This window comes from Piliocolobus tephrosceles, chromosome 13, assembly GCF_002776525.5.
Source record: "Piliocolobus tephrosceles isolate RC106 chromosome 13, ASM277652v3, whole genome shotgun sequence".
Classification (NCBI taxonomy): Eukaryota; Metazoa; Chordata; class Mammalia; order Primates; family Cercopithecidae; genus Piliocolobus; species Piliocolobus tephrosceles.
Genome location: NC_045446.1, coordinates 112,397,485 through 112,420,312, shown reverse-complemented (window position 1 = coordinate 112,420,312; position 22,828 = coordinate 112,397,485). Strand labels below are relative to the sequence as shown.

Sequence of the window (22,828 nt, the reverse complement as noted above, 5' to 3'; positions counted from 1 at the left end):
CATGATTAGTATACTTCCTTTTATTTCACTTAGGCTGCCAGAGTATGTTTTTGGGACTTGGGCAAAGATCGCCTTCTGAAAGAATCCTTGCTTCACTCCAAATTCGAAGCTTTCAACTGGCAAATGTCCCATGACTCTAAAATAATTTACGTGTGGGGCTGCCTGGAAACAGAGGGATGGACTACTTGTTTTTGTCAACCTGCAAGTCTTACCTTTCAAGATATTGTGAGCAGTCTGAACGCAGCGAAGGGACGGGGAGCAGTAGACATGATCGATAATGGTACTGCTCTCTAATAAGGCTTCGCCTGCCAAGAAAACCACAGAAGAATCAGTCTGATGGATTTACTCAGTCTCACCTCGATGAGAGGGGGCCAAGCAGTAAGCCCCTATAAACCCTTCTTTCCTAACTGGGGCTCACATAGAGCCCGTAGTGTCAGCCTTCGTTAGTTTCTAACAAAACCCCTCATCGGTGTCCTGTGAGAGGAAGTGACAGAGCCCTTCTTGTCTTTTCTTTCCCTTCCCTCTGGTGCTAACAAGTGGTAAAGCCTTTAGCTAGAAGATATTAAGAAACAGGACAATACTTTGGCTTCGAGTTTGTGAAAGAGGATTTATTTTATGAATATTAGGTCTTGTTTCAATTTTATTCTGTGCTAACCAAAATCTCAACATGTCATATTCTTAGACACCAGAGATAAATCCCAACACCTCATACTTTAATGCTATCCTCATAAAATCCACTTCTTTTAAAAATTTATTATTATTCTTAATTTAATTTGCAGAGATAGGGTTTTGCTCTGTCACTCAGGCTGGAGTGCAGGGGTGCGATTATACCTCGCTGCAGCCTCAAACTCCAGGTCTCAAGCAATCCTCCTGCCTCAGCCTCTCAAAGTGCTAGATTGTATGTGACAGCCACAACGCCGGGCCTCGAAACCAGTTATTTTGTCTACTGGATTAAATCTGAGCACCTTAATACGGTGATCAAGGTCTTCTATGAACTTGCCTTTATCCATCTTGCCAGCCTCATCTCTGCCTTGCCTTGCAATTTATACTCTAGACACAAGGCACTTGGTTTCCCCTGCATTCCTGAGGCTGTTTCTCAAGCCTCAGACAGTTTATCTGCTCCCTCCCACTGAGAATGCCATTTCCTCACTCCTGCTCCTTCTTTGCCCAGCTAACTTCCACTTCAGCTCCCAGCTCACCTCTTCACCTCTTAGATGTCTTTTTGTGTTCCCATAATATTCTGTGACCACGCATAGCTCTGTGTATATCATATTGTATGATATTTATCCACGTATAAGTTTGTTTCCCTGACTCACACTTGGGTTCCCCTAGTCCAATACCTTGCACAAAGTAAGTGAGCACTACATATCTGCTAAGTGACTGAACAGGAAAGTACTATCTCCCCATGGCAGTAATGGAATGGGCTTGTAAAGCGCTGGGCATCTTCAAAGGATCAGTTGGCCTTTATAAATTCAGCAAGTCCACGGTCCGTCTTCTTCACTCTTGTCCTCTTCCACAGCCATGCTGGCAGATGCTGCTGTCTTGAACTAGAGGCTGACCTGTCTGCTACATCCAACAGTGCGCACAGTAACCCAAGCCATTACTGGATCACGAGGTCCTCAATAAGGACCACACCGCATTCACTTTGGTCAACCAACCCAGGGCTGAGCACAGTGTCCTAAACTTAGTTCCTTTTGAATTGAGGAAATTTATTACTTGTAGGAAAGTTATAGAAGCCCCCAGGAAGGGTCCCGCATATCCATGGTACCAGTGTTTTGAAGGAGGAGGCAAGAAATGCCTGGAGTACAGTCACTCCAGGATACTTACCCACTAGTCTCGCTTGCATGCATCCAAACACAGTGATGGGAGCATCTTTCTCGTAATCTCTGAAACCACCACTCCGCTGAGGTAAACTATGAGGCATGTTCAGGTTGCTCCGTATGTAGCGGCCTGAAAAATAAAAAGGTTAGACAGAGGATACATACATTTCTTGTTTACTTGGGACTCCCTTACTGATCCTGACACTCTCCACCCCCATTCCTTCTTGGCCAAAGAGATCACATTGAGCTCTCTGGAGCTGATAGAAAATACCAAGGCTGATATCTTGTTTCATAAAGTGACTTGGAATTCACTCTTCCATTCTACTGACAAAAGTGACATGAGGGTTTCTCAGTGAAGGTAATAACCATGCACCCTAAGGCAGGTGAGATTCCCTGGTTAGGCAAGCCTCCGTATCTTCAAACGCCACTCAAGTGAAAATGGAACTGAGCGAGCCAGGGAGGTTTAATGGCAGGAGCTCTGGCCATGGGATTAGGGCACGTTGCTGCTGCTGACTTTGCCATATGGCCTTGGGCAAGACATCTGTCTTCTTTGGTCCTGGTATCCAAGTTTATAGAATGGGGACAAGAACACTTCTCTTTTTTTTTTTGAGACGGAGTCTCGCTCTGTCGCCCAGGCTGGAGCGCAGTGGCCGGATCTCAGCTCACTGCAAGCTCCGCCTCCCGGGTTCACGCCATTCTCCTGCCTCAGCCTCCTGAGTAGGTGGGACTACAGGCGCCCGCCACCTCGCCCGGCTAGTTTTTTGTATTTTTCAGTAGAGACGGGGTTTCACCAGGTTAGCCAGGATGGTCTCGGCCTCCCAAAGTGCTGGGATTACAGGCTTGAGCCACCGCGCCCGGCCTAGAACACTTACTTCTTCCCTAAAGCTCAAGACAATCAGGAGGGGCTTACAGATAACAGACATTTTCTATAGTACACAAAACTATAAATGACTCCATCCGGATAACTGTAGCTTGACTGTGCCCCCTAGAGGCCACTATGAGTATGGCAGTGCTGAGCAGGCCCACCAACAACTCACCTTTGGCATCGAAGCACTGGGACAGCCAGTACTTCCCAAACACAACATCCATCCTCTCACCATGCCGACACACAAAGAGGCATCGCTTCTGGGGGCCGGGCTGGCTGTTGACCCTCAGCGGCTACAGAGAAAGAAAGGATATTAGTGAAGACTCACATGGCAAAGTGGACATGTCTTGGAGCCAGGTGCCAGGTGAGCTGAGCTCTACTACCAAAGTTCTGCCAAGGTATGACTAGGTGAGGACAGTAAGACTCATCCTACAGACCTCATAAGTTATTTTGAGCTCAAATAAGATAAACTGCATGTCTTTATAAAATGGGAAGGGTTGTGGAAAGGGCATTATTGTTGCCACAGCTGCCCTTTGTAGGAGTAGCATTTGGCCATTACTAAAACATGCTGTACACTTTCAGTTACAGCTCAGAGGTAAAACTAGCTATTCATGTAGAGACAGCCATCTAGTGGGACACCTTCTTCCCCAAGAAGGGGCAATTCATCAACTTCTTCAGGGAGTGAGGGCTTCTGTGATCACAAATGTGTCTACCTTTTCTCTAAAGTGTGTGGCCAGACCACGTGGTCCCCATGGTCCACTCAAGCAATGAGACCTGTTTTCCTATTCTAATCACAATGTAGGCTCTGCTGTCTGATTATATATATATATGTTGGTGATCCCCAAAATGAGACAACTGCTACCTCTGGGTGATGACACAGGCAAGTCGAGCCAAAGGCTTGTCCAAATGACTTTGGCTTCTATAACTGCTGCATGGAACCTTACAGATGTTTCTACATTCCTTCTTTCTGATATAGCCAGCTTTTCCCGTTTCCTTAGTGCTGGCCAGCACTTCACATTTGCTTCTAGTTGCCCTGACAAGGCTAATATGTGGAATGGTGGCATGATCCTTCTCATCTCTTTTCCTATTGTTCCTTAATTCAAATCCTGGGCTCCAGCCACAATGGTCTACTCTCTTGATCCTCAACATGCTTGAACTTGCAGCTTGCTTCTATTTGTACTGTTCAACAGTGACTCCCTGCCTCCTTCCATCTCCAACCTTTCTTGAAAAAGTTAACACATACTGAGCACTCATTATATGCCAGTTATTGTGCCAGCCTTATTTTATTATTTTCTTTAATCTTTGTAACAAACTACAAAACAGATACAACTATGGGCATTATTCCTCCTTTAGAGATAAAATTTCCTCCTATGTCTGTGGAACAACCTTCCTTATGAGCCTAGGTTCAAATGTTGGAAGTAACTGTCAGTACTGCTCATCTGACTCTTCCTAGCCTTGAATTTTTGTATATTTTTTATAATTTGGTGTACTTTCTTCCCAAGAGATCATGCAACCTTTGGAGATAGCAAGGGCAATGCCTCATACTTAATAAATAGGTTCTCAGTGAATCCTGGTTAGAGTTGGGGGTGTGACCCTAACAATCGGCCTTACCTGCATGGGCTGGCAGATGATAGTAAGAGGAGTCGTCTCCCCGAGCCCCTGGTCCTCATACGGCCGCCTCTCCAATACTCCATCCCCAAATGTGAGAGAGTTGGACGATGATGTATTTAAGATTGAATAAGAACTGCAGAGGAAGATAAGGAAGGTGTTAACGCTCTGGCCAGCAGTCATCAGCACTTCCTCCTGGGCTCAACAGGAGTGTGGGAATTAACTCAGTGCCCCCTGTGGGTAGCGCAATGATGAGGGAAGCTGAGCAGGAGTGGTCCCATTCCTAAAAGAAGAATACCTTCTTTTATACTGAAGACTTGCAGTTAATAAATTAGAGGTAGGCCAGGCGTGGTGACTCACACCTGCACTTTGGGACGCCGAGGCAGGTGGATCACTTGAGGTCAGGAGTTCGAGACCAGCCTGGCCAACATGGCAAAACCCCATCTCTACTAAAAATACAAAAAATCAGCTGGGCGTGGTCATGTGTGCCTGTAGTCCCAGCTACTCGGGAGGCTGAGGTATGAGAATCGCTTGAACCTGGGATGTGGAGGTTGCAGTGAGCCAAGATCGCACCACTGTACTCCAGCCTGGGCGATAGGGTGAAACTCCACCTCAAAAAGAAATAAAAATAAAAATAAGTAAATACATAAATTAGAGGTAGACGGATTTCTGCACTGAGGACAGATATATCCATTCCTTTGAGCAGGGATGGGTCCTAGTGATTTTGTGCCATGCATGGTTCATGCCAAAGACAAGTTCAAGAATAACAACGTATCAATTATTTGTTTGCAGCTATTTTTCTGGTTCAAAAGAAATCTATGATCCCTGTTGCCTTTAATATTTCCCGTGGTAATTTCCATCTGAAGTGAAGAGTGATGGGGGGTATTTTCACCATCTCCACCACTTAGCCAGTGGCTCCTAACAGTCAAGGAAACTTTGTGCCAAAGTCCCCTATTCTACCCTCTTCAGTCTCCAAACCCTATCTCCCCTCAATCACACCTCCAACAAAATGACTACAAATAGAATTATTTCGGAGAAGACCATTCTCACCAGATGTTTAGAGCTGTGAGCCAAGAACTCTCATTTCTGAGTGTAACACTATAGCTACAGAAGCCTAAAAAGAGGTCTTGCTGAAAGGAAGATAGTCAAAACCTGCCAAGCTTAAATTATTGTCAATAATAAGACTTCCACAAAGCTTCATCTAATAAACATTGCAATTTAAAGGTGGTTGTTAAGCAAATCCAGTGAACATCTTTGGAAATCACTGAGCAGAGTCCAGGGGAAACATTTACATTTTATAGATTTCTTGCTTCTTTACAATTTGGGTAGCTATCTATCCCAGTTTGCTCCAAATATTCCTGGCTTGCATCTGATGACCCAACAACCTGTCTGGGCTACTACCTGTTTTGGATTATTCACTTTTAACATTGTATTATCAGAATTTTATTTTAGAGATGGAGTGTCACTTTTGTCACCCAGGCTGAAGTGCAATGACACGATGTCGGCTCACTGCAACCTCCACCCCGCAGGTTCAAGTGATTTTCCTGCCTCAGCCTCTGGAATAGCTGGGATTACAGGCGTGCATCACCACGCCCGGCAATTTTTGTATTTTTAGTAGAAACGGGGTTTTACCATGTTGGCCAGGCTGGTCTCGAACTCCTGAACTCAGGTGGTCTGACCACTTGGCCTCCCAAAGTCATCTTGGGATTACAGGTGTGAGCCACCACACCTGGCCCAGAATTTTATTTTTGAAAATAACTTTTTATATTCACAAATATAATACAGCTAACTGGTTGTTGGTAAATTTTTGTTCCAAAAATTATGTGATTTTAACTATCTTAGCACCCCGTTCACTTTCAGAAGTGGCTGCTTTTTCACTAGAAGTGATAGACTCGTTCTATCTACTTACAAACGAAGGTCTCAGAAGTCTCATGCCCTGAAAAACTGATTTTGAATACTTGTGCGTATCAGAATCACCAGGGGACTTTAAAAAACAACACTCATGCTATGGTTCTACTCCTCACAGGCTGTGATTCAGCAGGTCAGGGGTGGGACCCAGGAAACCTGCATCAGTCCATCTGAACATGTTGCCAAGTGAAACTGTTAGGGTAAAATTTAAGTAACTGTAGCCCAAGGAAATCTTGTGCCATTCACATGGTATAAGAGACCAGCTATTCTACTTTATTTTAAACTGAGACCCTTCCAAACATCACACAGTTCAAGAAAATCCAGTTTGGCTGGGCACGGTGGCTCACATCTGTAATTCCAGCACTTTGGGAGGCCAAGGCAGGTGGATCACCTGGGGTCAGGAGTTCAAGACCAGCCTGGTCAACATGGTGAAACTCTGTCTCTATTAAAAATACAAAAATTATCTGGGCATGGTGGCGCACACCTGAAGTCCCAGCTACTCAGGAGGCTGAGGCAGGAGAATCACTGGAACCCAGGAGGCAGAGGTTATGGTGAGCTGACATCACACCACTGCACTCCAGCCTGGGTGACAGAGTGAGACTCCATCTTAGAAAAAAAAAAAAAAAGAAAATCCAGTTTTATTGTCTGACTCATCAAAGCTTCAGGGTGCAAAACGTCTGGCTACCTAGAATCATGCTGACATCTTGCGTGTACGTGTCTGTTTCTTTACTTTATTGCAGCTGTGAAGATACTGATAGGATGCCTTCTCTCCCTCCTTCGGCTCCCATGGTAAGACGAATGCCAGCCTCTTTCCCTTCTTAACTGTCATTATAATCAAAGGACCTGACTCACTCTAAGACAGTGTGGAGCTGCCAGTTCCAGTAAGACAATAGTCAGGTGCTTCTTGCTCAGAACAGTGGAGGGAGGAAGCCGGGTCTAATATCCAGAACATCTCGAGCCTCAGGAGAGCTGGCTTCTCCCTGCAACACGCCAGGCCTGTGCTAAGCCCGAGCGGCCAGGCAGCTCACCCAGCTTCAGAGAACACAAGGAGGCTTCAACTTGCCTTACTTAGAACCAAGTAAGACACTCAAGTTAGTGTGGAGAGAACATATTTCCTTAGGAGGGACTCAGAGAACTGAGAAGCACTTGGCAGGGAGTGTTGTTAAACTCATGACTTGTTGCCTGGATCCCCTGGGCATCTCCCACCATGCCAGCCAGGCCATGCTTGCCATTGCCCTGGGGCTCTACCTCCTGATGTCTATCCTGGGTTAGGAGTGAGAGAAGATCTGTCTTACAAGGAAGCTGGGCTCTGCCTCCTTGAGTCATGTAACCTCTGGGGTTAAATAGGAAAGTGCAGTTCATCTACAGGATTGCTTTTAGGGAAGACACATTTCCTTTGATGAGCACTCAGTGAGGACTGGCAAACACAAGATAGAAAAAAGTCATCATTATGCAAATAGTGATTTTATAGTCACCGCTATACACCAGACTCTGAACCATGTAAAGCTAAGCACGGCATTGCAGTCTTCACAACAACCTTATGAGGTAAGTGCAATGATTAGTTCCATTTTGTAGATGAGCAAACAGAGGCTCAGAGAGGTAATGCAACTTGGCCAAGGCCACACAGCTGGTAAGTGGTAGAGTTATCGTTTCAATCCAAGACTACTGGAATCCAGTCTCAAATTCTTAATTACAATAAACTAATGCCTAACTTATTTCCCTACTTTGAACAGAGTTGGCTGTGGAAGCTGTTCGTTTAATTTCAGACATTGTTCTCACAGACTTGGCATCATTAGTAATCTCTCAAATAAAAGATGACACAAAGACCTCCCTGGGACGCACTGACCGAAGTCACTCAGGTTCACCTATACGTCGGCCTGAGCTGTAATTTAGGGAAGAGTGGGCTTGGATGGAGTGAACTCTTAAGAGATCAGCACTGCTTCTCACATATATCCCCGCCCCCCCTTTTTTTTTTTGAGACAAAGTCTTGCTCTGTTGCCCAGGCTGGAGTACAGTGGTGTGATCTCGGCTCACTGCAACCCCCACCTCCCAGGTTCAAGTGATTCTCCTGCCTCAGCCTCCTGAGTAGCTGGGACTACAGGCGTATGCCACCATGCCCAGCTGATTTTTTTTTTTTTCAGTAGAGACGGGGTTTCACCATATTGGTCAGGCAGGTCTTGAACTCCTGACCTCAAGTGATCCACCCACCTTGGCCTCCTAAAGTGCTGGGATTACAGACGTGAACCACCGCACCTGGCCATACACCCACTTTTAAGAAAGAGATCTGATAAAACAGCAACTCCAAGTACTGTAAAATAAAAAATAATAGATCTGAGAACTATGCTTTGTCAGGCAAATAATCTTTTAGTTCTCAGTTTATTCATGCAATTTTGCTTTACTTGTTGTTATAGGGATTAAAATGGAGACTTTGGAAACCCAGCTTATATATTTTGATCTTCTAAAGCACTTCTGAAAAAGCAAATGTTTGAGGAACATGAGACAACTTTGACCTCTAATTTTGTGCCATCCAGTTAGTTCTGCAGGCTCCCGGGCTGGGCTGAGGTGGGAGTGGAGTGAAAGAGAGGGGAAGGGATTGCTGGGTGGGGTTATTAAGGAAGAAAATATTATTTCCCATCTTTGGGTTTGTGGTTTGTCTGTTTGTGGCTCACTAGGGTAGGGGACCTTTATTTTCTCCTTCCAGGCAAAAGACTTGATGAAATCATTTCTCTCTGCTTCTCCTTTATGGTGATAATAACAATGTTAGCCAGCAAGCAGCTGGTGCTCAGGGCTTCTGCCTCTCAGCCATGTTGCCACATGACAAACACAAGAGGGAGGAAAACAAACCAGCATGCAGGCCCTGGCTAGATGCCCCAGTGTGCCAGGGAAGCGCTGACTTTGAGCTGCTCCAACTAAGAAAGAGAAGATGGCTTTTGTTTCTGTTTTCTCTATTGGGACAAAGTTGGCCACTGAACACGGGACCCGTATGGAATAGGGGCAAAATAGTAATGAGGGATGGGAGGAAAGTTATTACCCTAAAGAAGACTGGCAGAGGGGAGGGGGGAAATGGATCCCTTTTCAGTCTGGCAGTTGCCTGTTCCCTTAGACGCGGTCTTTGTTGTCCAGGCATGCACGGGCTGTGTCGAGGGACTTGCTCAGGGTCACTTAGCAAATGAAGGATACAGTTAGGGCTCCTGCCTCTTGAAACCTCCTTCTCTATTGGTCTGGCTGGCAGGGTAGTAATCTGCCCAGCTGCTTCGGGGAATCAGACCACCCTGAGTCATGACCCAGGACAAGGTGGACAGAAGCCCTAAATCAGTGAAGACGCAGCACTGGGATGATGCCACCCTTCAGCCAGAAGAGATGGACCCCATGCAGCCTCGGTTTAGTCTCCGATCAGGAACTCAAGCAGACAACGATGGCAAACGGGGCAGGCAGAAGGAAGCAGAGCAATTCATTTCGCATTTTTCCCATGCCTCAAGTCAGCTCCTTTCCTGGAAGTTTGGAACCCACAGGGCCTTCTTCCCATGGGCTCCATTTACTGCTGCCCTGTGTATCCAGGCTCCAGTCTGCCTTAGCAACGTTCTTCAAATGGCATAAAGGTCTTTGTGTCTGCTTACCCGTGAAATATCCAGGTGCTGCATTCATCAGCCTTGGTAATGTAATTCTCAGGCAGGAGCCCAGAGCAGCCGGTGCTTAAGGACGTGCCGTAGATCCAACCCTCGCTGGTGCTGGTCTGCTCCATTGGAGACATGAAGATGAAGTCCCCAGGGACCAGCTCCAGCTCGTCGTCATTTTGTGGGGTATAGGGGTAGATGACCTGTAATGTCTGAAAAAGGAAGAGAGGGTGAGTAAGCCCCAGGCCTCACCATTCTCCCGAGTGCCTTTAGGGCAGGACTGTGTGTTCTGCATTAATACTGCACACCTCCAGAGGGCGATGTGCCCTGAGTAGATGTGAATTCCTGTCAGAGAGCACGTCTCTCTTCAGAGTACTGCAGGTGTATGCCTGGTGCTAGAAATGGTTCCATACTTTTCTTCAGGCATGTCTAGATTTCCCATCAGGATTCAAGTATCGTTTTTGGAAACTGACCTGAAATCCTGTAGGCTCGCTGGCCAACTGCTATATAAATGGACTTGGACCTAGTTTCCCTTGCTTCATCTGATAGTCACCATGATAGACACTTGAAACCCAGCTCATAGAAAGCCAGTCTTCCACATGGGGGTCACAGATGGGCCAGGTGGAGTGTCTCTCCTACAGGAAGGCTCAGGGAAGGAAGTACCCCTTTCTATGTAACTTAGCTCTTTATTTATGAATTATTATTATTATTTTGAGATGGAGTTTCACTCTTGTCACCCAGGCTGGAGTGCAATGGTACGATCTCAGCACACTGCAGCCTCCGCCTCCTGGGTTCAAGCGATTCTCTTGCCTCAGCCTTCCTGGTAGCAAGGATTTCAGGCAGCCACCAACACACCTGGCTAATTTTTGTATTTTTAGCAGAGACAGCGTTTCACCACGTTGGCCAGGCTGGTCTCGAACTCCTGACCTCAGGTGATCCCCCTCTCTCGGCCTCCCAAACTGCTGAGATTACAGGTGTAATCACCATGCCTGGCCAACTTAGCTCTTTAAACCAGACATGGTTCTCGCCTTAAAGGAGATTTCTTTAAACCTATAGTTTTAACAAAGATCCTGAAAGAAAAATGTCTAGACATCAGTGTCTGTGTCAGCATGTAGCCAGCTTTCATCAGATGGAGGAAACGTTCTTACTTTGGGCTCCAAAACAGCTCCTAGGCCAAAAACAGGCCATGCCAGTTGGCTATTTATTCTTCTTTTTGCCTTCCTTCCCTGGGATGTATTAACATCACAGATACAGGCATGAAGGTGCTGTAGAAAACATTTATTTTAGTATTTTTTGTTACTAATAGTGGGAGACCTCAATAGTAAGGAAAATGTTTCCTATCTTATTTGTTTCACAAGGGACACAAAGACGGAGACAGCTATAATAGCTTTCACTGTTTCCTAGGGTCTCAGAGCCATTAGTTGGATGCTAAGTATTCTGGTCTCCACTTGCATATTTCTAACTTTGGCTTCAGTTTTCTCATCTATAAAATAATCCTTAAGACTATAAAAGTTAAATGAGACAATCTAAGAAAACACCTTAGGACAGAGCCTTGTGCACCGAAGAGGCATAATTATTATTTATTTATTTTTTGAGATGGAGTTTCGCTCTTGTTGCCCAGGCTTGAATGCGATGGCGTGATCTCAGCTCACCGCAACCTCTGCCTCCCAGGTTCAAGTGAGTCTCCTGCCTCAGCCTCCTGAGTAGCTGGGATTACAGGTATGAGCCACTACGCCCAGCTAATTTTGTATTTTCAGTAGAGACAGGGTTTCTTCATGTTGGTCAGGCTGGTCTCGAACTCCCGACCTCAGGTGATCCTCCCGCCTCAGCCTCCCAAAGTGCTGGGATTACAGGCGTGAGCCGGGGCATAATTATTTCTACAGAACCAGAGCACCTGATCTCCCAGGTCACATCCTTCCTTCCAGCCGACCCTGATCCTTGGACCCTGAGCTGGGTAGGCCTGTGAACTAATTGGCTCGTTGATGCCAAGGTGATACACCAGAACATGTTATGAAGGGAGAATTTCCTTCTGGAAATCTCTAAAGAAAGGAGCCTTTAAGGTGTGATTCTTTTCAGAGGATGAGAGTGATTGTGCAGAGAGCTCGTTTGTACTGCTGTATTTCTCATTCTCCTTTTATGTAGGGCGCCTGTTTGTTTCTCTAATTCTGACCCCAGCATCTTTCAGTTCTAGATCTTCCTGCTCTGATTCCTTCCTTATTCTTCCTGTCCCTCTGCCTCATACACACTTAAACCACCTCTCCAAACAAGCCAGGAAGGTTTTCTGTGGGATTGTTAAATCAGCTTAAAGGGAAAAAAAAATTCACACAAAATCTCATAAACTGCAAAGCTAAATGTGTGACCTCCCATGAAAAGGAACATTCTTTTTTTTCTGGGACAAGGTGGAGAGAGGCACCGAGTCACAGGGAAACAAGCCTAAACTCGTGTTCCTTAAATGTTCAAGCGGCTAATAATGCCTTTGGCCCAGTAGTGCCTTTCCCCTTGAGAAACTCAATGCGATTTCAGAGAAGTCCTCACTTGTTCTATCACACAGGGGAGGTGGGTATTCATTCTATTTCTAGGTTATCCCCAGGAAAACTGAGGCACAGCAAAAGGTAGAGACAATATGTCCTAGGCATAGGGAAGCTGGACAATAAGTAGCTTTGATTTATTGCATGAACAATAAAAGAATTAAGGCATTGTAGCAAATCTAAAATTATAACTGGGACCCATGTCCCCACTGCCCTTTCTCACTCACTAAAAGCAGATTCAAAACCTTAGCCTAAGTTTGAGAGATACGAGAACACAAGCCTAATTTATATTACATTCTACTTATTTTGTTTTATGTTTGCCATCTACTTGTAAGAACGCTTCTTTTTTTTTTTTTTTTCTTTTTTGGTGAGATGGAGTCTTGCTCTGTTGCCCAGGCTGGAGTGCAGTGGCATGATCTTGGCTCACTGCAACCTCTGCCTCCCAGACTCAAGCGATTCTCCTGTCTCAGCCTCCGGAGTAGCTGGGACTACAGGTGTGTACAACCAAACCTGGTTAATTTTTGTGTTTTTAGTAGAGACAAGGTTTTACTATGTTGACCAGGCTGGTTTCCAACTCCTGACCTCAGGTGATGCGCCCGCCTCGGCCTCCCAAAGTGCTGGGATTACAGGTGTAAGCCACTGTGCCTGGCCTGTACTCTAAGAACCCTCAAATCCAGGACCAGCGCCGTGGCTCATGCTTGTAATTCCAGCATTTGGAATGCTGAGGCGGGTGGATCACGAGGTCAGGAGATCAAGACCATCCTGGCTAACATGGTGAAATCCCATCTCTACTAAAAATACAAAAAATTAGCCAGGCGTGGTGGCGTAGTCTCAGCTACTCAGGATGCTGAGGCAGGAGAATGGTGTGAACCCAGGAGGCGGAGGTTGCAGTGAGCCGAGACTGCACCACTGCACTCTGGCCTGGGTGATAGAGCAAGACTCCATTTAAAAAAAGCCAAAACGAACTCCTGAATCCACCTCCGGTATGTTTTTCCTCCCTTACTACAGTGGGAGGAAACTCAGTTTGCTGAATGAAAGGCAGCCACAGCCCTGTGTGAATACAGGAGCTGAAATGTCTTTGGAGCCCTTTTTATTCTCACTCACAGTAATAGCTGCAGCAATTTGTTGTTGCTGTTGCACCCACCTTGTGCTGGGTATTACATTAGAGCCTTTCCATACATCTTCTTTATTTAGTCTTCATAACCATCTAGCAAAACATTGTCACCATTTTACAGATGAGAAAACTAAGGACTGGAGATCTATACAAGTTGTCAAAGTGAATTTAACCCTTGCTAAAGTGATGGAGCCAGGATTTGAAGCCAAGTGTGCTGGACTCCAAAATTGATGCTTTTTGGATCACCCTGTACTTCCTCTGGATTTCTATTGGTTGGTATATTAAACTGGCATGGCCCAATGTAATCACTAACTCGAAAGAGCCTATGTGAAATACAAATGAGGATCTGCGTGTCCAAATCGAGTGAGAATCTAAACAGCAGAGGGATGAAGCCTTGGAGTTTTCCTCAGCATCATGGTGCCTTGCCAGAGTGTCCCTGCCTAAACCACTCTCCTTCTCTGGACATCTGTTCCCTCACTGGAAGAGTCAATCAAAACTGCCTCCTGGGGGCAGGTTGCAGAAGGCAGGTAAGAAGAGGGTTACATGTGCAGACGGCTCAGGTAGGACCGAAAGACCTCACGGGAGAGGTCCGGTCCAAAGGCGCCGAGGAGAGCTTTATCAGAACGAACGGTAATAAATGAGCTTTTACAAATAAGAGATGAAAGAGGCCAAGTTATTTTTAGAAAATAATTCACGTGGGCGCTTGCTGCCTTTTTCCTTCCATGCCAGTTGAGCAGAATGTGGGTCAGGCAGAAAAGCAATTACCCTTTGAGTTAACTGGAGGGCAGTGTTGGTTAGAGGATATTCCTTGTAAAATTCCACTGCCACCTTCCTTCTCCTAGAAAGGTGACTTCTCAGAGGTCATCTGCATGCAACCCTTGACTTTTTTTTTCTTTGCCCTCAGAAGGAGTCCAACCAGCCACACCTCCTTTGTTATCTTCAGGGCTAGTTCTAACTGACTCTAGGAGATGTCAGAATTATTTTTGTTTTTGTTTTTGTTTTTTTTTCTTATTGAGACAGAGTCTCGCTCTGTCGCCCAGGCTGGAGTGCAGTCGTGCGATCTTGGCTCACTTCAAGCTCCGCCTCCTGGGTTCATGCCTTTCTCCTGCCCCAGCCTCCTGAGTAGCTGGGACTACAGGCGCCCGCCACCATGCCTGGCTAATTTTTTTGTATTTTTAGTAGAGACGGGGTTTCACCGTGTTAGCCAAGATGATCTTGATCTCCTGACCTCATGATCCACCTGCCTCGGCCTCCCAAAGTGCTGGGATTACAGACGTGAGCCACCGAGCCTGGCCTGGGATGTCAGAATCCTTAAGTAAGATCAGGCCCACTCTGCTCAAGGCGTCTTACAGAAACCTGCATCAAATGACTCAAAAGGAGGACATCACGTTCCCATGAGCAGAGTCGGACAAAGCTGCACGCCCCCAACACTCACAGGCGCACGCTGAGCCCTGAACCTCTGATTCGTGGGTTGGCTCTTCTACCACTTCGAAAACAATGAGCTTGCCTGCTCTCAGCCCTGGGGTTCTTTTCTCATGGTTTTTTTTTTTTTTTTTTTTTCTTTTTTTTAAAGAAGCCTAAAAGAGACGTTAAAAGGCTATGCAAACTAACAGAAATACCAGTTCTTTGGCTGTTTGAAAAATTGGGAAATAAATATTAAGTATTGCTTAATAAATGTAGTTAAGTTGGAAGGCACATTTTTAACACACGATGAGGTCTCTTGTGGGTGGGCAGAGATACAGTCTCACTATGCTGCCCAGGCTGGTATGGAACTCCTGGTCTCAAGCAGTACCTCTGCCTCAGCCTCCCAAAGTGCTGGGATTATAGGTGACAGCCACCATGCCTGGCTATGATGTAGTTTTGTTTCAGACAGGTTGCCCTTCTTTATTGGTCAAAATACTTGGGCTCTCGCTTCATCTCTGGCCTTAAGTTACTAAGACACCAATGTTTTTGTGTCTCAGCTTCTCCTTCGGGATAGAAAAAAGACAATATTGGCCAGGTGCGGTGGCTCATGCCTGTAATCCCAGCACTTTGGAAGACTGAGGCGGGCAGATCACTTGAGTTCGAGACCAGCCTGGTCAACACAGTGAAACCCCGGTGCTACTAAAAATACAAAAAATTAGCCCAGTGTGGTGGCCGGCGCCTGTAATCCCAGCTACTTGGGAGGCTAAGGCAGGGGAATCGCTTGAACCCGGGAGGCGGAGATTGCAGTGAGCCAAGATCACGCCATTGCACTCCAGCCTGGGCAACAAGGAGTGAAACTCCATTTCAAAAAAAAAAAAAAAGGCAATATTATGCTTCCAAGATGTCACATACTTGTCTAGAAGGCAATGTTGATTCCCTGAAAGGAAGGATGGTGGGGCTGTACCAATCTTTCTTCAGTTTTCTCACTCAGGCCTCCCACTGGGATGTGCAAAAATTCTCGTAACAGGTGGCTTGAGTTTTCTTTTCATGCATGTCTGTCCTCAAAGCTCCTTGAGGACAGGACCACATTAAAAAATTCCAGTATGCAACCTGGTACTTTGCATGACACAAGTACACAGCAAATATCTGTTGATTATGTCTTTGCAAGGGTTTTGGTTTTGTTTGTATTTATGTGTTCTTCAACTCACCTAAGGTCAAAATGATGTCTTCCATTAGCACCATAAATTTATATAATATTAAAAATTTTCCAATATATTTTTTATTTATTCTCTCTCATTTCATTTCTTTTTCGCTGGGGTAAGTTTGGCAGGGGAGACAGAACTATGTTACCCAGATGAGCCACTTGTGACCCAGAGAGGAGAGAGGCATTCTGGAAGCCTCCCAGGGAGCCAGGCAGAGGCTGGACACAATCTTGGGCCAACGGACTCTCCGTTAGGTGCTTGCTCCATTTTTCCCCTGTAGGTACCCATCTCCCTGCAGCAGCGAGCTGCTGACTCTGCTCGCATCCCCGCACCTGGTAGCTTTTGGAACCACAGTGAGACATTACCTCATGGTTAGCAAATCGGATATCCCGAGAAAATATGGTAGCCACCCAGTCACACCCTAGCTTGACGTCAATGTTCTGGGCCAGTTTCTCTAGGGTGGGTAGGTGGCTGGCTTGGAAGTGGTAAGCCAGGGTCACATGTAGCTGCTTCTTATGAGGTTCCACATGCACTTCTGGAAAAAGGAAGAAAAAAGTCAGTAATTAAAAGGTGGCGATCATAGCAATGGTGAAGACTTAAGGAAAGGCTTAGAAAGGTACCCTGAGAAATCTTCTGCTTCCCACATAACAAAGAAGACAAAAGACGTTTCTCTCCTTCACAGCAGTAGAATAAGGGGGTAAGGAGATTGCAAGAGATTCCGAACCCAGCCACTGTTCAAGAGATAAAGAGCCACCGTACGGCTTTCCTCTAGGAGCTACGGGTTGGCTGAGGGCAGTCCTTTTAGTTAAGTCCTCTCACAACCATTCCAGTGGCTGGTCACCAGCCCCACCATTGAGATGAGGGCACTATGACCTACAGTGATGAAATAATTTGTGTAGAAATACAAAGCATGTTTTGTAACTGCGTGACTCCCAAGGCTATATTCCCTTCATTTTGGAACCAGGTCTCTTAGCTTCTGGGTGAGATTGATGGAGAAATGAGGGGAAAAAGATGGATATTTTCAAAGTTTAATGCAGGGTTTCTCTCAACAGCATTTTGGGTTGAATAATTATTTTTTGTGGGGGGCTGTCCTGTGCATTATAGGATGTTTCACAGCAACCCTGGCCTCTACTCATAAGAAGTCAGCAGCACTCTCCAAGCTGTAACAGCTGAAAATGACCTCAGACATTGCCAAATGTACCCTGGGAGGCAAAATCACCCTTAGTTGAGACATACACTCATTTAAAGTATACAGACTTATTCTAAGATACCCCAAGAGACAAAACAAAACACCCCTACCTACATGAGGGAATGGCTTTTTTTTTTTTTTCTTTCTCTTGTACTTTTTCTTTTTTTCTGAGACAGGGTCTTGCTCTGTTACCCAGGCTAGAGTTAAGTGGCATGATCACAGCTCACTGCAGCCTCGACCTCCTGGGCTCAGGTGATGCTCCCACCTCAGCTTCCTGAGTAGCTGGGATTACAGGTGTGAACCACCATGCCTGGCCTCTTTTGTATTTTCAATGAGGGAGAATCATCTATTGTACAAGCTAGAATAATGAAGAAGTTGCAACTAGAAGAAATTAGGGAATTTGAGAATTTAAGGGGCTTGGTCAAGTCACACAGAAAATTAGTAGCCCAAGATAGAACCAGAAATTGAGCATTTCGGTTTTAAGTACTTTTTCTTTTATACTGCATTGCCTTTCTTTGGTGTAAGTCCCATGAGACAAGGTTTTTGTCTCTTGCTTACACTCAGCATATCATGCAGGTTTTGTCTTGCTTACACTCAGCATATCATGCAGGTTTTCAGTACTTGTTAAATGAATAAATGCACATGAATGAATCTCCTTTGACCACTTTGAATGGAGGATGACACTAAATCTTCTTGATTATATCTGGGCCTGCCAACAACTGGAGAATACTAAGTTCCAGGGCAAAGACATGGTGGCCGGCTTTCCATGCTACATAATAAGGAGCTGGACCAGCTAAGCTGTGCAGGGTCATCCAGTTCTCCACATCCCCACCAGGGGGCCACACAACAGCAGAGAAACGAAGCTGGCCAAGTTCTTCATGACAGCAGGATCTTGGAGAGGGATTGGCTCTTCCCACCTCCCACGGGGAAAGCTGGGGCTTCAACTGCTTCTCGCTCAGTATGCACTCCAAGAATCTGCTGCGGCCCTGGCTGAGGCTTGCTTTTCTCATTTGTGAAGGATTTGGGTTTTGCGGCTTTGACATTAGTTTTGGTCCTTGTGGGGATTTAGTGGTTCTGACGATAACTACTGTGTGATGAGAGAAAGCCATTTCCTTGAGATTGAGGGATAAGAACAGGAAATAATTTGCCTCTCTGTTATGCTCTTTCTCTGAAATATTAAGCTCCTATGAAATGTCAGGCTTCACTGAAGTCAGGACCCAGAGACTAGTCCCGTCGCTGAGGGAGAGGAAGAGGTGGGGGTGGGGGTTGCGGAGTCTAAAGAGGCCCCTCCCCAGGTACAGAGGGGTCTTAAGGTCCTTGTGTTCCTTCCGAGAGCGCTGTGATCCTGCAGTGATGCTGAGCCCCGATCACACTCATAAGTCCCAAGCCCTGTGTGGGGCTTTTCTGGTAAAGAAAAAGGGCCTGAGATGGTGATGAAAATAGAAGCAGGGAACAATGGCAGGTGCGGGATAGGCCAAAAGGCTAAGGAGCAAACTGTGGGGCTTTGCTCAGGTCTTCCCCCTCTCTGGTACTCCATAAAATTATGGGTAGGGGAGTTCCAGGTCTCCTCCAGCTTTGCACTCAGCACTTGGCTTCCACTGTGCATCCTGCACCGTCCACTCTGGCCAGGGCAGCCTCCCCACTGTCCTCTGCTCACACCCTCCTCATGCCTGCCTGCCTGTGCTCCTGCCACCTGCCCGCCTGCCGGTCTTTCCTCCATTGTCCTGATCAACATAGTCTAAGGTGGAACCACCCCTTTCTCTTTTCAGAGCTGATGTCACACAGGGCCTGGCCAGGAGAAACCACTTCTTGTTCTCTTCCCTGTTGCACTCCTCATGTAGGAGGAATCCTTATAGTAGGTGACCAGTAAGTACCTGCCAATTGTGATTTCATGCTGGAGCGAGCCAAGAGGCTCTCCCCGCACCAGGTTGTCTGTCTGTTTCCCTGCTGTCACTGAGCTAAGTGAGCTTGTCCACACCTGTAGCCAGACACAAGAGCTTTGCAAACTTCTCCCTCTTGTCACCTCCGTCATGTCTCCTGCCTCGAGCTTTAAACTAATTCCTTTGACAGGAAATCTCAGGTGTCCTGAGCTAAAAGCTCCCATGAGAAGAGCAGGAGACATCTGGAAGGGGTTACATTTTTAGACAGACTCTTGGAGCTTGGGGTCCTGTCTAATGGTTTTCAGCAAGTGGAAGGGGATTGGCTCAGTGGATTTTGTTGTGATATAATACGAAGTGCTTCCACTCTTCTCTATCCTCTGCTACCCACGGAGAAAAGATCTGGATTGTCATGGAGTAAACAATGAGACCCAGATAAACACCTACATGGGCGGTAGCTTGGGAGGGAGAAAGGATGTTTCTTTAATTCTGAATTAGGAGGAGATGGTGGTGCTACAAAGAAATACATTTCTAGTTCCGTATGGAAGTCATTTGTGAAGCTTCAACTTGGGGGTTAGGGAATAAGCCTTAGATAGTCTCTCCAGGTTAGCAGAAAAGGAGTTGAACATTTTTACAAGGGAGCAAAAAGGCGTGGGGTGCTGCAGGAAAAGGCTGCTTTTTTGTCACACGTGCCCATTCCTGTAGGGCCCTCCACCTCCTGACCCCATCCTGCTCCTCTACCACCATTTCCTATCCTTTTTCCTTTCCAACTCTTTGATTGACAGGGCCCAGGGCTGGCCTGGCAGCTGTTTGCTTACCGGTTTTGGATGCAGCCTCTGCAGCAAAGTCAGCAGCAAACTTCTTGAGGACCTCCGCACTGTCTTCCTTTACGAAGAGGCCGATGAAGTTGGAGGACGTATAGAGCTCCAGGGGCAGCGGGGCTGAGAACTTACATTTCCAGCGACTGACCGTGGTCTGCAGGGCTTCCCCCAGGGCATCCACCTTGCTGTCCTCGCACTGGCAGGGAAAACAGGCAGTCTTCACTTAGAGACGAGGGGAGATGGAAGTCTGCTGCTACTTAACATTGGCATCCTCTCCCCAGAGACTGGAGAAGGCTGATAATGCAATTACTTCACCACCACCCCCGTCTGTGGGGAGAGAGAGGAACTGCAGACCTCCAATTATTCAGACACAGATTACCCAACTGGTGGATTAATCTGGGGAACATGCAACCTCTTCCCTCCTTTCCTTGCTCTGAAGTGGCCCCTGTGAACCCAGCCAAAATGCTGTAGGACTGGTTGAGCAGAAAGCAAGAAAGGGGAGCGAGATTGGGGAGATGTTGGTCAAAGGACACAAAACTTCACTTAGACAGGAGAAATAAGTTCAAGGGACCTCTTATTATGCTATTAGTGTCTATAGTTAATCATAACGTATTGTATGCTTGAAAATTACGAAGAGAGTAGATTTTGCTCTCACCACAAATACATGATAAGCAAGCGAGGTAATGCATATACAATTAGCATGATTTAGGCACTCCACAATGCACACATTTATTCAACCATCATGTTATACACCATAAATGTATACAGTTTTTATCAATTAGAAACAATCAGGCTGGGCGCAGTGGCTCATGCCTGTAATCCCAACACTTTGGGAGGCCGAGGTGGGTGGATCACTTGAGGACTGGAGTTTGAGACCAGCCTGACCAACATAGTGAAACCCCATCTCTACTAAAAATACAAAAATTAGCCAGACGTGGTGGCAGATGCCTGTAATCCCAGCTACGTGGGAGGATGAAGCAGGAGAATCACTTGAATCTGGGAAGTGGAGGTTGCAGTGAGCCAAGATCACGCCACTGCACTCCAGCCTGAGTGACAGAGAGAGACTATATATCAATAAAAAAAAAAAAAAAAAAAGAAAAAGAAAAAGAAAAAAAAAATCAAAGTTCTCTTTGCTTGTGAAAAAAAAAAATGAAGGAATGTGACAGGAGAGAGTGCAGCATCCCGGGAGAAACTGCGTGTTTTCTACTACTTTGTATCATCTGTACCTTTTCTTTTCCTCTTAGATGATCAGAAGTTGACTCTACATCCACCCTCAGGAGAGTTGGGAAGAATGAGTCCCAGAGAGCTGTGACGTCATCCTCCTACCTTCCTGAGAGCATTGGAAAAAAGAATGAATGTCTCTCAAACTCTGAAGGGTTTTGAGAAAGATCCTGGGATGACTAAGAGGAAATGATAGTCACTTTAATTTTCAGGGTGAATGGTAAAAGAGAAGGTGTTAGGAACATATTATTACCAGAGAGAGAGAAAAAGAGAGAGAATATATCTGGGGAAAAAAGCAAAATATTTTTTATAAAAATGTTTTAAAATCCAACCACTTTGTTTGGTCTTGAATGTATGGAGATAAATTGACTCTTCTGTATTACCACAGAGAGCTAAAGTACACAAAATGTATTACATGTGTGATAGTGAGGGGGATGATATTGGGTCAGTAGAGGCCTCCCAAACTTCCAGTACTTTGGGAGGCCAAGATGGGCGGATCACTTGAGGTGAAGAGTTCAAGATCAGCCTGGCCAACATGGTGAAATCCCATCTCTATTAAAAATACAAAAATTAGCCGGGCATGGTGGCGCATGCCTGTAATCGCAGCTACTTGGGAGGCTGAGGCAGGAGAATCGCTTGAACTCGAGGGATGGAGGTTGCAGTGAGCCAAGATCATGCTACTGCACTCCAGCCTGTGTGACAGAGCAAGACTCTGTCTCTTAAAAAAAAAAAAAAATTCGTCAGTAGACAAGCTTCCTGACAGCTAGGATTATAGACTAGGTAACAATGGCAAGTAAATATCTTTGCATTCTCTAGAAATATATAGTGGGAAAAAAAAAACCATGGACAGGAAATGGCTTTCCCTGTCTATAGACTACCTTCTTTGTTCCCTGCTCTTAGTTCCTCCTCTTTGCTTGTCTTAAGAGTGGAGAGGGTAGACAGCAAACGAGTGTGAAGCTAGATCAGTGATTCTATTCCAGCAGCCAGACTAGTGTGTCTCTCACAGAGGGTTACAATGTGGTGCTGCCCGCATCCTGGGGTGCTCCTGGGCCTCAGCAGATAAAACTAGGAAGCGCTGCGGTGAGGGGTTCATTGTGGGCCTCACTGATCCCTTGAAGGTCCCTCCAGCTCTAAGAGCCCGTGCCTATTCCTGCCATCTTCCTGCGAGGCTCCCCCTTTGTTCCAGGTCCCAAAGGGTTGGCTGGGATCCTGGGAGTCAGGCTTCCCAGGGGTGGGGGGGCTGCCGCTTACCATAAAGAACTGGCAGAGTGTGATGTGGGGAAAGATGTTGTGTGCCTTGTTCTTCCCGCAGATCTGCTTCGACTGCTGCCAAAAGTCAGAAAGCTTCTGTGCTAAGGGGCCAGTGGGACGGAGGTAGAGGACGTACTCCCGGGGCAGGGGGTCATCCAGGAAGGGGTCACCGACGTGGGAGAACAACCTGTAAGACAGAAGTAAGCCAATGAGGTGTTGCTTGAGAATAACGGGAGGAAAAAAAGAACTGAGAGACAGATCCACCCTCCATGTGCTCCAAATCCCCGGCATAGCACGTAGGGAAGGGTTTTCATTCATGATTTAAAAATCTACTTCTGGAAACTCACACTTCACAATCAACATTTTTTTTTTTTTTTGAGACAGAGTCTTGCTCAGTTGCCCAGTC

The 22,828-nt window shown here is 46.1% G+C and overlaps 1 protein-coding gene across 2 annotated transcripts in view; it reads right to left on the bottom strand.

Moving 5' to 3' along the window:
• Positions 1–22,828, bottom strand: part of UBASH3B (ubiquitin associated and SH3 domain containing B) — a 158,493-nt gene that overhangs the window by 14,478 nt on the left and 121,187 nt on the right. For both annotated transcript variants that reach the window (XM_023208493.3, XM_023208492.3), the window contains exons 3-10: positions 22,423–22,609; positions 19,948–20,146; positions 16,429–16,598; positions 9,819–10,027; positions 4,297–4,429; positions 2,858–2,978; positions 1,828–1,950; positions 213–305 (exon numbers count right to left, since the gene is read on the bottom strand). In XM_023208493.3, the coding sequence (XP_023064261.1) occupies positions 213–305; positions 1,828–1,950; positions 2,858–2,978; positions 4,297–4,429; positions 9,819–10,027; positions 16,429–16,598; positions 19,948–20,146; positions 22,423–22,609 (1,235 nt within the window). The remainder of the gene's footprint in view (positions 1–212; positions 306–1,827; positions 1,951–2,857; positions 2,979–4,296; positions 4,430–9,818; positions 10,028–16,428; positions 16,599–19,947; positions 20,147–22,422; positions 22,610–22,828) is intronic.